The 13,051-nt window shown below is 46.2% G+C and overlaps 1 protein-coding gene across 3 annotated transcripts in view; it reads left to right on the top strand.

The window, feature by feature from the left end:
- The window catches only part of Mlh3 (mutL homolog 3), a 36,874-nt gene extending 25,028 nt beyond the window's left edge, over nt 1-11,846 (top strand). For 2 of the 3 annotated variants that reach the window (XM_006240312.5, XM_006240311.5), the window contains 5 exons: nt 1,594-1,753; nt 6,309-6,332; nt 6,419-6,497; nt 8,859-9,010; nt 10,754-11,798. In XM_006240312.5, coding sequence (XP_006240374.1) covers nt 1,594-1,753; nt 6,309-6,332; nt 6,419-6,497; nt 8,859-9,010; nt 10,754-10,876 — 538 coding nt within the window. In that variant the 3' untranslated portion in view covers nt 10,877-11,798. Of the gene's footprint in view, nt 1-1,593; nt 1,754-6,308; nt 6,333-6,418; nt 6,498-8,858; nt 9,011-10,753 lie in introns of all 3 variants that reach the window. The other variant, NM_001108043.1, reaches the window with a different exon arrangement.
- The last annotated feature ends 1,205 nt before the right edge of the window (nt 11,847-13,051 follow it).

The raw sequence follows: 13,051 nt of genomic DNA, 5'->3' as shown, positions 1-13,051 counted from the left end.
TTATGCTGTACTGTTTCTGAGAGCAAAGTTAGGGAAATAATTGCTTCCACTCTTCTTGTCTTGGTCCATTCTAGATTCTGCATTACCACAATCTTATTAGGAAAGAAGCAAAACACTGGGATACCAGGGTGGGGCAAGTCCTGGGGCAGGTCACAGGATAGGTCATTTTTCTGCTTCTGGGCAGTGTACGTTTTTACAAATGAAAAGCCTTATCTGTTCATTTCAGGCCTGGTTATTCACAGCTGCCAGTGCAGTTTTCCCTAGAGCATAATTCACTTATTTATTGCCACCATCTCGTCCCCAGTCAGGACATCTGGGATCTTGGGGATATTAATTACCTCTCTTTTAACACTGACTCAAAGCACTGTCAGACCTTTTCTTTGAGCCAAACTCCTTTAAATGAAGGCCGCAAATTAGTTCCTTAGTGAAGAACAAAAACTTAATAAGATTTAGAAGTAAATTGGTTCTCACAATAGAAAAACAGAAGGAAAAAGGTTACTATAGATAGTCTTTCCTTACATGGCTTTGTTCAAGGACCCCAAGTAGACACCTGAAAATGGCACTACCGAGTGAGGCCTGTGTGCATACTGATTGCCCTGTAGACTGTACATTACTAGCTGTACTGTGGCTGTCGGATGTCCTGTAGCATTGCCAGGTTGTGCCATGTCCCTCTTCATTATTCATGCTTTGGTACCTCCTGGCATCCAGCACTACTTAATGTGTGTGGGAACATTATGGAATAAAGAGTCACTTCAGGGGTTGGGGATTTAGCTCAGTGGTAGAGCACTTGCCTAGCAAGTGCAAGGCCCTGGGTTCGGTCCCCAGCTCCGAAAAAAAGAAAAAAAAAAAAAGAAAAAGAAAAAAAAAAGGGTCACTTCAGCATAAAAACTGCAGCACTGGGCTGGAGACATGGTTCAGTGCTTAGGAGCACTTGCTGCTTTTATAGAGGACCCAGGTTTGCGTCCTGGCCACCACATGCAGTCTCACAAGTGACTGGAACTCCAGTTCCAGAGGCTCCGGTTCCCTCTTCTGGACGCCACAGGTGCCAGGCAAGCTTGTGGTACACATACATGCAGGCTAGTATGCATAAACACCAAATACAGTAATAGATAATACATCTTCTTTAAACCGTGATCTGGGTCGTCACATGATACGTGACTAACAAGCAGACATGCACTGTGTGGGTGTGCCAGACAGAGGATGCTCAGTGGGGCCAGCATGAGCCTTTATCATGCTTCTCAGAGCAGAGTACAATTTAAGTTTTATGGCCAGGGATGTAGCTCAGTGGTGGACCATATGCTTAGCATGTGCAAGGTCCCAATACAGTCCCTAAAATGAAGTTTACTTCTGGAATTTTCCATTGATTTTTTTGGATCACAGTCAACCACCAGTAACTGAGTTCTTAGAAAGTAACTGTGAATGAGAATTACTGTAATTGGAAAGGAGATTTGATAATAAAATCCTAAACACACAAACATAAGGAAAACAATCCGACTTCCAAAGGTCCTAGCAGCTTGTGAAAATGATGGAGTGTTTGGAGCCAGCACTGGAGAGAGTGAAGTCATGCTTTTACATCTGGGGCTGTCTCCTTAGGTCTTACCACAAACATTTGGAAGATCTGGGACTTGAGTTGCTCTTTCCAGATGCTAGTGACTCTTCGATCCTGGTGGGAAAAGTGCCACTCTGCTTTGTAGAAAGAGAAGCTAATGAACTTCGAAGAGGACGATCTCCTGTGACTAAGAGTATTGTGGAGGTGAGATCTTTATGTTTGCAGACGTGCTGAGGCCACTGCTTCAATCTTTGTCTCTAGTCAACACACATCTGTGTTACATTCAGAGTGCCAAGTGATGGGAACTGACAGATGTATGACGTCACAGGAAGGAGGAGGGACACAGTTATAACACAGTGGAATGTGGAGTGGAGAGGTGTGTTTGGGAAGTGTTTAGAGCTACATGTGTGGCACCTGTTGGTCATCTCAGTGTGCAGGAGGGGAGGAAGGAACTTAAAGCTAACTAGGATTTCACAGTGAGATTTTTGCCTTTAAAAAAGATTTTCTCTGTGTGCGTGCGTGTGTGTGGTGTGTGCGTGCATGCGTGCGTGCGTGTGTGTGTGTGTGTGTGTGTGTGTGTGTGTGTGTGTGTGTGTGTGTGTGTGTGTGTATGTGGTCGGCTAGAGAGATGGCTTAGAAGTTAAGCTACTTGCTGCTCTTACAGAAGACCTGGGTTCTGTCCCCAGTACCTATTGACTTACAACCATCCTTAACTCTAGTTCCAGGAGATCCACTGCCCTTTTCTGGCCTTCACAGGCACCAGGCCCACATATGATCCACATACATACACTGAGGCAAAACACACAGAGGCAGCCAGATGGTTAAGGGTTCTGCAGCCAGGTCTGACCTGGATGCTGTGGGCCTACACGGCAGAACTGGAAGACTGACCTCCACGTGCATACTGTGGCATGTGTACATGCATGCATGAACAAACAGATGCATACACAAATGATGAAATAAAATGATACACAAAAATTAAAAGATAGACTTAGTGACTAAGTTAGGACAGACAGTCTGGGAAAGGGTAGAAGGAGGCGAGTGGATAAGACTGGTTGTGCTGGTTTCCGGACAAGAAGATGGAGACTTCACGTGGAGTGAAAGGAGGGACATATCTGGCGGCTGGATGAGAGGGAGTCTCCAGAAAATCTGGTGCAGAACACAAAAGAATAAAGGAGAAAGATTCATCCCGGTGATCTGAGCTCTAGCTTAGTGTCCAGACAGTAGTGCTGCTGCAGAGAGGGGAAGTCTACTGGGCGCTGATTGTGACCTCAGCACAGAGGTGTAGAGACACAGAGACGCTACCTTTAGGGGTGGCCAGGGGGCTGGCAGACTATACAGTTCAGCTCTTGGAACTAGAAAAGAAATCCGGGTTGTGCGTTTCTGTTGGTGATAAACAGATGCACACTTGGTAGCATCAGAGGTGAAGAGGGCCCAGGAGCCAAAGACCGAGAGAGGGTAAGTGTGAGGGGGGAAGGGCAGAGGGCAGAGCCACGCAACACAGCTCTGCAGAGGTCAAGGATGCCATGCTGAGAGCCAGAGATGACCAAAGATACTGAGGAAGAAAAGCCCAGGAAAGGCAAGCAAGAGGGAGGCCATTAGCACTGGCATAGAGTGAGACCAGAGCAGCAGAGTTGCTGAAAACTCAGCACGACAGGAGCGAAGCCAAATAATTCTCAAGCTCTCTGGCCAACCTGGTATCATACAATGTAATTCCAGCACTCAGGAGGCCGAGGAGGCCTGAACTACATATTCTAGGCCAGCTAGCCAACCATCCCCCTCCCCCACCCGCCCCCACCTACTTCTCCCCCCCACTCTCAAACCAAAAGGGCTGAGGATGTAGGTTCATGGTAAGTAGGTAGGTAGGTAGGTAGGTAGATAGGTAGGTAGGTAGGAAGGTAGGTAGGTAGAGTGCTTGCCTGACATCCAAAGCCTTAGGTTTCCTTCCATGATGCTGAAGTAAAAAGAAACCAAAGCCTCTGGCTGCATACAGAAGGAGCTGGGGTTGGCTGAAGGTTAGAAGTGGTTGGGTCTGTGTGTGCAGAACCTGAGTGTGTTTACAGGTGGAGGGCGTCCTGGTCTAGCCTTTGTATCCCCTTCATCCCCCTTTCTAAGCTCTGTTGGTGAAGCCTTGGCTCTGCTTTAAGCGGAGCTCTTTTCTGCCCACACAGCTCTTTTCTTCTCAAACTCCTGCTCTGGATTTGAATTCAAACTGTGTTGACTCCAAAAGATAGGATCTGTGAGAATCTTACTGTAATCCAATACCTAAAGTCTTACCAGAACATTATAATAAAAACTTCTGAAGCGACTTCAAAGACTACCTACTCTCAATAAGAGTTTACTTAAAATTGAAACAAAGCTTGTGGTTTGAGAAAATTTGATTATTATATTAAGTCAGATGATAGGCAAAGTCCTTGACTTTGAAAGTTGGAGCAGTTCTAGCAATGGACAGTCCTTGATACATCCTTAACCCTTTGTGGTCCAGCTCGATGTCTGAGCCTTTTTTTGAGACAGGATCTCTTTATGTACCTCTGGCCTTCAAATCGCAGATCCACCAGTTCGGATTAAAGGCATGGACCACCATGCTTGGCGTGACCAAGTCTTTTGAACATGACTAAAATTGTCCATTGATTGAACTAAGAAATGAACTGAAAATGAGAGCCTTCTTCCTCTTTGCAGCCTTACAAATGTCTTACAGCCCCACTCACACATCAGAGAGAGTAACAGAAGTTGGCCTTGATTTCCGGGGTGCCCAGCTTTGCAGAGGTTGGGTGTTGCTTTTAATTGGCTACCGCACAGTGTCTTGTGCCTGGCGCTTGGTAACCATGAGCTTTGCAGACTAGAGCGTGTGCAGAGGGGGACACAGAATGTTTGATTTCATTTCTGGGTTTCAAAAGAAAACCATCCTGTTCTGATCTTAGAAAAGTGATTTATAGCTGTTACCAGAAGTATAAATCCTAGATTTTGTTAAAAAAAATTTATTAAACGTACCATACCTTGAGACAGGTTTTTGGGGGTTTTTTGTTTGTTTGTTTGTTTGTTTTTGTGCCTCCAGAGGCTAAACAAATTGACAACATTAAATAGTATCAGCTGTAATTAAAATTTTCCATTTTAACTGGCCATGGTGGCTCATGTCTCTAACTCCAGCACTCACCCCAGAGGCAGAGACAAGTGGATTTGAGTTCGAGGCCAGCCTGGTCTACAGAGTGAGTGTCAGGACAGCCCGGGCTACAGAGAAACCCTGTCTTGAAAAAAACAAAAACAAAAAAAAGGTGGATTTTTTGTTTTGTTTCATTTTTGTGTGGGTGTGTAACAGCAGTTCTCTCCTTCCACCCTAGGAACCCTGGGGATTGGAGGCTTTACCTGCTGGGCATCTCACTGGGCCTAGGTTTTAATTTATTTTGTAAATAGAGGGGTGCAGGCAGACTGAGGCAGGAAGATGACAAATTCAAGACCAGGCTGGGCTTCATAGCAAGAGTGTATTGAAGGGAAAAAACTCTCCATAAAGACAAAGACATACAAGGGAGGAGAAACTTCTCAGGTGCGCTTTGGAAAATACACATCTCACCTTGATGTACACGGAGAGAAACACCCATACACATAGTATTAAAATAAAACTAAATCTTAAAGACGAGCTCACAGTGTAGAAGTTTCCTTCTGGTTTTCGTAAATCTTTTCTTCGGGCTGATTCCCTCACTGACCTCCTTCCCATCTCCCTGCTCTCTCCTCTGCCCTGGGTCCCTTCCACTCTCACCTCCCTGACACCCTTCCCCTCCTCTCAGAGCCAGGGTTGTCTCAGGAGTCCCTTGCTAGTTTCTAGCCTCTGCTCACCTAGATGGCTTCCTGTCAGAGGTTAAAGACCTGCGGATGAGAGACGACACGTGGTGCTTGTCCTTCTGCCGGGGTCTCCTCACTTGGATGTTTTCACGTTTTACTTCTCCATCCGTCTGACGCTGGCTATCTCTTCTGGTTTCATTCTCTTCCTGTTGTGCAAGAGCAGCTGTGGCGTGGATGTGCCACGCGGGCGTGGCCCGGAGGGTGGGGCAGGGGCAGTGCTGGCTCAGGTGGTAATTCTGTCTTAGCTTTTGGAGAAGACCTCACAGTGGTTCCCTTTCCCATCAGCCCCTGATGAGGACCACATCCTGCTCCAGATCTTTGGGGGCGGGGGTGTTTGTCTGTCTCTCTGTGTGTTTGTTTTTCAAGGCAAGGTTTCTCTGTGTAAGATCCTTAGCTGTCCTGTAACTTGCACTGGCCTCAGACTTAAGAGATTTGCTTTCTTCCATCTCCCAATTGCTGGGGTTAGAGGTGTGCACCACGTACCCCCACCTGGAGTCACTTGATTTGACGATGGTAATTCTGACTACAGTGAGATGGAATCTCGAAGAAGGTTTAATTTTCACTTCCTGATGGCTATGGATGTTGAACTTTAAAAAAAAAATTACCGGCCATTGATATTTCTTTTGAGAACGGTCTGTCCAGTTCAGTAGCCCATCTGTCAATTGGCACTTTTGTCTTTGTGTGTGCGCATCTGTTTGATTTTAGCTCCTTATATATCTAAATGTTAACCTCTGTATTAGTGGCAGAGGTTTTCCCTCAGCTGTAGACTCTGTGGCAGTCTCTCTGGCCATGCACTTGCTTTTTCGATTATGTCCTCACATTTCCTAATCACTGGGGGTTTTTGTTTGCTGAGGATGGTTTTAAAGCTAAAAAGGCAAGGCCCTCAGAACACCTGCTCACGCCTGTTTTCCTCTTGGCTTTGTAGGAATTGATTCGAGAACAGCTGGAGGTAAGCTTTTCTCTTTTTTGGGAGTGTCACACAGATGTGTCACACAAAGGCTTCATGGTCTCGTTTCCCTTTTATTAATACTGTAGCTGCTCCAGACCACGGGAGGTATCCAAGGGACACTGCCGCTGACTGTCCAGAAGGTGTTGGCCTCCCAGGCCTGCCACGGTAAGAGCTGCTCGTCTCGCCAGAGTCCTGCATGAGCTGAGTCCTGCAGGCTGCAGTGATTAGGGAGGAGGCAAACGCTCTTTTCTCCTCGTGGAGAAGCTGAATCTACCTTAAAAAACTGCTAGCTCTCGGGTACAGACTGGCTGACACAGCAGAGGAGTGGCTCCTAAGGGAGGTGTCCTGAGTAAGGCCGAAGTGAGCCTGGGGCTCATCACAGCCTCAGGAGCAGCCTTGGCAGAGCCACAAAGGCCAGAGTAAATTCCTCTCATGGGGAGCAGCCAAGAGTACCAAGAAATTAGGCTGGAAATAAAGACCAGACGCATAGAAGGTTCCAGAGAGACCTTTAGAGTTGGCACAGAGCATAGACCTAGTGGAGGGTTGTGGACAGGGGACGTGATTCGTAGAGGATAGGGCATTGCAGGACCCAAATAGGGAACATGGCAGCTGCAGAGCTGCCTGCAATGCCCTGGGACCCACCGGCACCCCTTCCTCCTCTTCATTCCTCTCCTCTCAGGCTTCTCACCTCTGCCTCTCCGAGCTTAGTCTGCACCCTGCAAATGTCCTAGTGTCCTTTGCCCCTTTGTTCTGTTCTGCTCAGCTGTCTCCAGAGTCTGAGTCTGTCTGCACCAGCCTTCTTCTTGCCCCTGGGAGCCCCGGCCTAGTCCTCACCCTGCCCAGCTCCTGCTCAAGTAACGACTCCCTCAGCACACACGGAATCCTTTTTGGTGATTGTTTTGATTTGCTTCAGGCAGGGTCTTGTACCTCAGGCTGTCCTAGAACTACTTATGTAGAATAAGCCAACCTCTAACTTGTAGCAATCCTCCTGCTTCAGCCTCCTACAGCTGGGACTGCAGATGTGAACCACCACACGCAGCCTGGGAAATCTTTCTAAAACATGTCTCTAAGCGTGTTCTAAGCATGTCTCTAAGCGTGTTCTAAACATGTCTCTAAGCGTGTTCTAAGCATGTCTCTAAGCGTGTTCTAAGCATGTCTTTCTTCCATCTGATACACACTGCCATTCACAAATGCTCTTGGTATGAAGGTATTTTATGTATTTTTAAAATGTTTGTCTGTTTCTTTGAGATTAAGTTTCTTATAGCCCAGGTTGGTCTCTTAACTTAGTATGTAACTAAGGCTAATCTAAACTCTGGATCCTCTGGCTTCTCCCTCCAAAGTGCCAAGTCACAGGCATCTCCTACTGTCCCCAGCAAAGCGAGAGCCTACAGCTTACAAGGGCCGTGCTTGGCCCTGCCTGCCATTGAGGCTCAGTGTGTCACACTCTGTTGTGCTTGCGGTCCAGCCTCGTCTTTGTCTTGTCCCTCTAGTGTCCTGACACATTTGCATGGGCCTTTCCTGAGCCCGACATGCCTTTCTGCTCCTCCTCCAAGAAAGCCCCTGTAATCTCCACTTCCTCTTCTTCCTCCTCCTCCTCCTCTTCTTCCTCCTCTTTTCTCTTCTTTTTTGGTTTTTCAAGACAGTGTTTCTCTGTGTGTCTCTGACCGTCCTAGAACTTGCTTTGTAGGCCAGACTGGCCTCAAACTCAGGTCTGCCTTCTTAGTTTTCTTAACCCAATGTCTCAGCTGAAATAGTTTAGCAAGAGAGCACTCCCTGGCCTTCTAAACTGGGTTGGTTTTGTGCTGCATATTCTTGACCTATGTTTCATTAAACTGATGATTTAAATTCCTTTCCAGTGATTTGTCTCATGTTATCTCACCCGTTAGAGCTCCGTGTGGGTAAGGAGGTCCATTCACTATCCGAAAGACTCCCTGTGCAAAGCACACACTTAATTCATATTTTTTTTTCGGAGCTGGGGACCGAACCCACGGCCTTACGCTTGCTAGGCAAGTGCTCTACCACTGAGCTAAATCCCCAACCCCTTAATTCATATTATTGACTGAGGGAATTGATCTTAGAATACAGTCATGTTCTAACATGTGATGATTTAAACCAGGAGGACTGTTATGGAATTCAAGAAAAAGGGAAAAGAAAACAGACAGTATAAGAAAACAGTTTGCTTTTGAACCTTCATGGACAGAAGGAAACTACTTAAAACTTCTCACACTCTAAGTAGGCAGACACTGCCCTATGTCTTTGAGAAAGCCCCCAAAGCAAGATCCTAACAGGTTAAGGAGGGCCCCTCCCCGCCAGAACACAGGGACAAACCCCATAAGGAAGCTGAGACAGGAGGGTAGTCCTGAAGCCTGAGTCTGTCCCAGAACCTCAGGTGTCAGTCTCAAGCAGTATAAAGGCCAGACTGGAGGCGTCTAAGGAATCCGTGACTCTGTCCAGGTTCTCTGTTCTGACCCAAGGCTGACACTGATTGTCACCGCACTACAACCTTCTGGTGTCTCTTTCATTTAGGGGCCATTAAGTTTAATGATCGTCTGAGTCTGGAGGAGAGCTGTCGGCTTATCGAAGCTCTGTCCTTGTGCCAGCTGCCATTTCAGTGTGCTCATGGGCGACCTTCAATGCTGCCCTTAGCTGACCTGGACCACTTGGAGCAGGAAAAACAGGTACAGCCATGACATTGTCCTAGTTTGCTTCCTCCTACATCACAGCTAAACTGCAGGACCTGAAGCAGAGACCCGGGAGGTGTGGTTACAGCTTCACTCAGCCTGGCTCTTATAGAACCCAGGACCATCCGCCCAGGAGTGGCACCACCCGCCATGAGCTGGTCTCTCCCACACCAATTACCAATCAAGAAAATGCCCTACAGACTTGCCTACAGCCAAGCTGATGTAGGCATTTTCTTAAGTGAGGTTTCCCTCTTTTCCCAGGTGACTATAGCTTATGTAAAGTTGACAAAAAACCAACCAGCTTAAACCTGTAGAATCAAGAAGGAGCAACGTTTATCTTTCCTTTCTCTCAGCCTCTGCTATCTAATTGTAAAACATCTTTGCCCTCCCCAACAGGAGTTTTGAAAAGTGTGCCCTGGAAGTTTTATTTAAGGCCACCCACTCGGTCTTTCAGTTTGCATTTGAAACGGAGCTTGGACAAAGTGTCAGCTTGTCTCCAGGATGGCCTCCTGGCTTTGAAGCTTAGCGTGTGGGGATGTGTCCTGCACATCAGTGTCCTGCCAGCTCCAGGTTTCACAATTCCTTAAGGCAGAAGGGTCTCATGCTCACAGCTTAGTGGAGCAGAGTGCAGCAATAGTGTCCTGCAGCTGGAGCGAGCTACCTCCGAGGATCTCTGTTTTCCTCATCAGACACGAAGCAGACTTTGGAGATCTCTGCTGTGCTGGGCTCTGCTCTGCGAGCGAGCATGTAACAGTGATGTGGCTAATGCAGGAAATGCATGGAGTTCTTCTAAGAACACTTTCTATTCTTGTTATAAGCCCATGATCCATTTTTCTTTTCTTTTATGTGTAAGGGTGTTTTGCCTACATGTATGTTTGAGCACCATGTGTGTGCATGGTGTCTACGGAGTCTAGAAGAGCGTGTTAGATCCACCCTGGAGTTACAGATGATTGTGAATCACCATATGGATGGTGGTAATTAAACCCAGGTGCTCTGGAAGCGCAGTTAGTATTCTTAACCTCTGAGCATCTCCGAGGCATCTGTTGAGATCTGAAATGAAACAGAAAGGACTGTGTACACAGGATACTGTGTACGGCTTTCCAGAATCCTTTCATTTGCTTCTCTTTCTTGCTAATGGCTATAAAGTCTTTCCTTTCATCTACTGTTCCCTGACCTATCCAGTTAATTTTACTCCACTAAATTTCTTTTATTTTATGGGGTTGGAAAAATGGCTCTGTGGTTAAAAACACTGGCTGCCCTTTCAGAGGATCCAGGTTTGATTCTCAGCTCCCACATGACAGCTCACAACTGTCAGCACCTCCAGTTTCAAGAGACCTGATAACCCTCTTCTGAATTCTACAGGCATAAGGCATGTTTTTTTTTTTGTTTTTTTCCGGAGCTGAGGACCAAACCCAAGGCCTTGAGCTTGCTAGGCAAGTGCTCTACCACTGAACTAAATCCCCAACCCCCGGGTATGTTCATGCATGCATGCATGCATACATACATACATACATACATACATACATACATACATACATGCAGACAAAACACTGCCCACTACCTTTCTATAAAAACCCATCTCTTTGAAAATTCCCTATCTCCATCACTGAGGAGATAAGAATTTAGATTTATAGTTGAGTTCTGAGGGATACTGTCTTCTAAACACACTTGGATAGCCAGACTTTGAAATACTTTAAAAAATATAATTGTTAACTGTAGTTCTTCTCTTTCTTCTCATAGGTTAAACCCAATCTTACTAAACTTCGCAAAATGGCTCATGCCTGGCATCTCTTTGGAAAAGCAGAAGGCTGTGATACAAAGCAGGAGCCACAACAGCCCGTACCTCCTTGTGAGCCACCGTGAGAAGAGTTATAAGGAGATGGGTGCTGTGCCCCTGCGCGAGCGGAGAGCAGTACAGCTGTGAGCGGTCGCTGGCCCTGGGTCGCTGGCACATCTGTCCTGGGGCAGTGGAGCAGGCAGATGCACTCAAGCCTGAGGGAGTTGAGTTCTTTGCATCCACAGACACAGGAGTTTGCACATAGTTCCTATCTTTTGTAAATTGACTTAGTGATAAGATGTAATGACTCTGAGGTTGGTCGGTTGGCTTATGTTTGAAGGGTGCAGCAGTTGATTTTGAGCAGCTTTCCCCAGCCTCTCAGTTCACATTACGTGAGGATGCCCTGAGCCCTGGTCTGCCTTTCTCCAAGCCCCTGGTGCAGCCTCTCCGTCCATCCCTCTTTTGCATTTGTCTTCTTAGCCTCACTCCTCTGCTTCTTCACATTTTGCATTACAGACATATGGTGTCTCTGCTCGCTATAAAAATATTTCCTGATGTCTTCCAGAGAGACTTTAAATTATATTAGGGATTAAAAGTTATTTATAGCTGGGTGTGGTGGTTTACCTGTAATCCTAGTCGCAGGGAGGCTGAGGCAAGTCCACAGCAGGGCACCATTAGCCGAGGCTGTACATGCAAGACCCTGCTTAAAATAAATAAATATGCTACTGACAAAGAGAAACACAAAGATAGAATAGAGAAAGTTTGAAAAAATTTTTTAATTCTTTTGATAGCCTGGACTGTTCTGGAACTTGCTTTGTAGACCAGGCTAACCTCAAACTCAAGAGATCCACCTGCCTCTGCCTCCCAAGTGCTGGGATTAAAGGTGTGCGCCACCACTGCCTAGAAAGAAAAATTGCAATCTTATCCCTGGTTTTTGATAGTCCTACGGTTTTTAAAACCAGAAGTCAGTGTTTATATCCTGAACCAATAAAACATTAAAAAATACTAGGTCTGTTTTTGAAAATGAATTTGTTACTTTATAAAATGTTTCTGTGAAAGTGATTACTGTATCAAAATGCAGCATTTATCTCATCCTAACCAAATGCGCTCTACATGGTGTTTGCGGATGTCGGCTGGGTCCTTTTCTCATTGTGTGCTGGTTTTATTACATTAGGCCTAATGGCCTTAGCATTTCACTTGGGACCAGGACTAATCTTTCTGAAAATGCTTGTTCTGCTTCCTTTAATTTGTATTTTCCCCACTTTTCCAATTACTTATGGTTAATACAACTCAGTTGACTAAAGGACCATGGGGAAGTACATGCAAACAACCCAGTAATTCTTCTGCAGGGGTTGCACTCTGTTGTGTAATTAACAGGACACACAGCAGCACTTCCTGACATCCTGCTCACACAGGCCTCTCCATCAATGAAAGAATTCTCTATTTTTTTAGTGCAGAAAACAAATGTGTACTCATGGGGAAACGTGTGTTTGCCAGCAGCCTTGGAGTGAATCACGGGATAAAAGCACTGCCTTCAAGACCCTGGGCCTCAGGGCAGGTTGAAGGGAGGGAGCCAGCACTCACTCTCCTGCTGATCCCAATGGTTTCCTCACTGGAGCCATGAAGAATTGGCCCTGCTGTCTAAGGCAGGCCTTTGTCCCCAGAGCTGTACAAATGAGGGTTTCATGGACTCGGAGCATCTTGTCTGTGTTCAGCAGGGACATGTGGCCTCTGCAGCACGGTCCCAGATCAGTGAGGAGAAGAAGGGGTGGGAACAGAGGCTCTTGTAGCCCAGGCTGTCCAGTAACTCAGACACACAGAGGCTGCCCGTTGAACTCCAGCCTGTAATTGTCTTCACCTCTCAAGGCATGAATGTCGAATCACCATGAATCACCACCACACTGCCCTACTAAGAATTTGAAAAGACCTTCCATCAGCCCAGTTCTCAGGATTTCAGATGAGTGATGGTACTTGTAACAGTGTTGGGCGACTTTCAGAAGGGTTACTTCTGTGTAACTGCCAACTCCTGTTTTCCCAAGAGGAGCAAAGAATCAGAACATGTTTTCCATGAATTATGTCTTCCTGACTAGCCTGAGACGCTAGGAGATAATTAGCTTTTTTTAAATAATTTATAAGCTCATTTGCATTCATCAGCATAAAAACAACTTATTAGCCAAAAATATCTACTGGATTACTTTTACTGCCTATTAGGGTTTTCTGTTGTCCTTGTGGAACTCGAGGACCATAAGAACAAAACCACA

This window comes from Rattus norvegicus, chromosome 6, assembly GCF_036323735.1.
Source record: "Rattus norvegicus strain BN/NHsdMcwi chromosome 6, GRCr8, whole genome shotgun sequence".
NCBI classification, from domain to species: Eukaryota; Metazoa; Chordata; class Mammalia; order Rodentia; family Muridae; genus Rattus; species Rattus norvegicus.
This window is presented reverse-complemented; position numbering and strand designations above follow the sequence as displayed.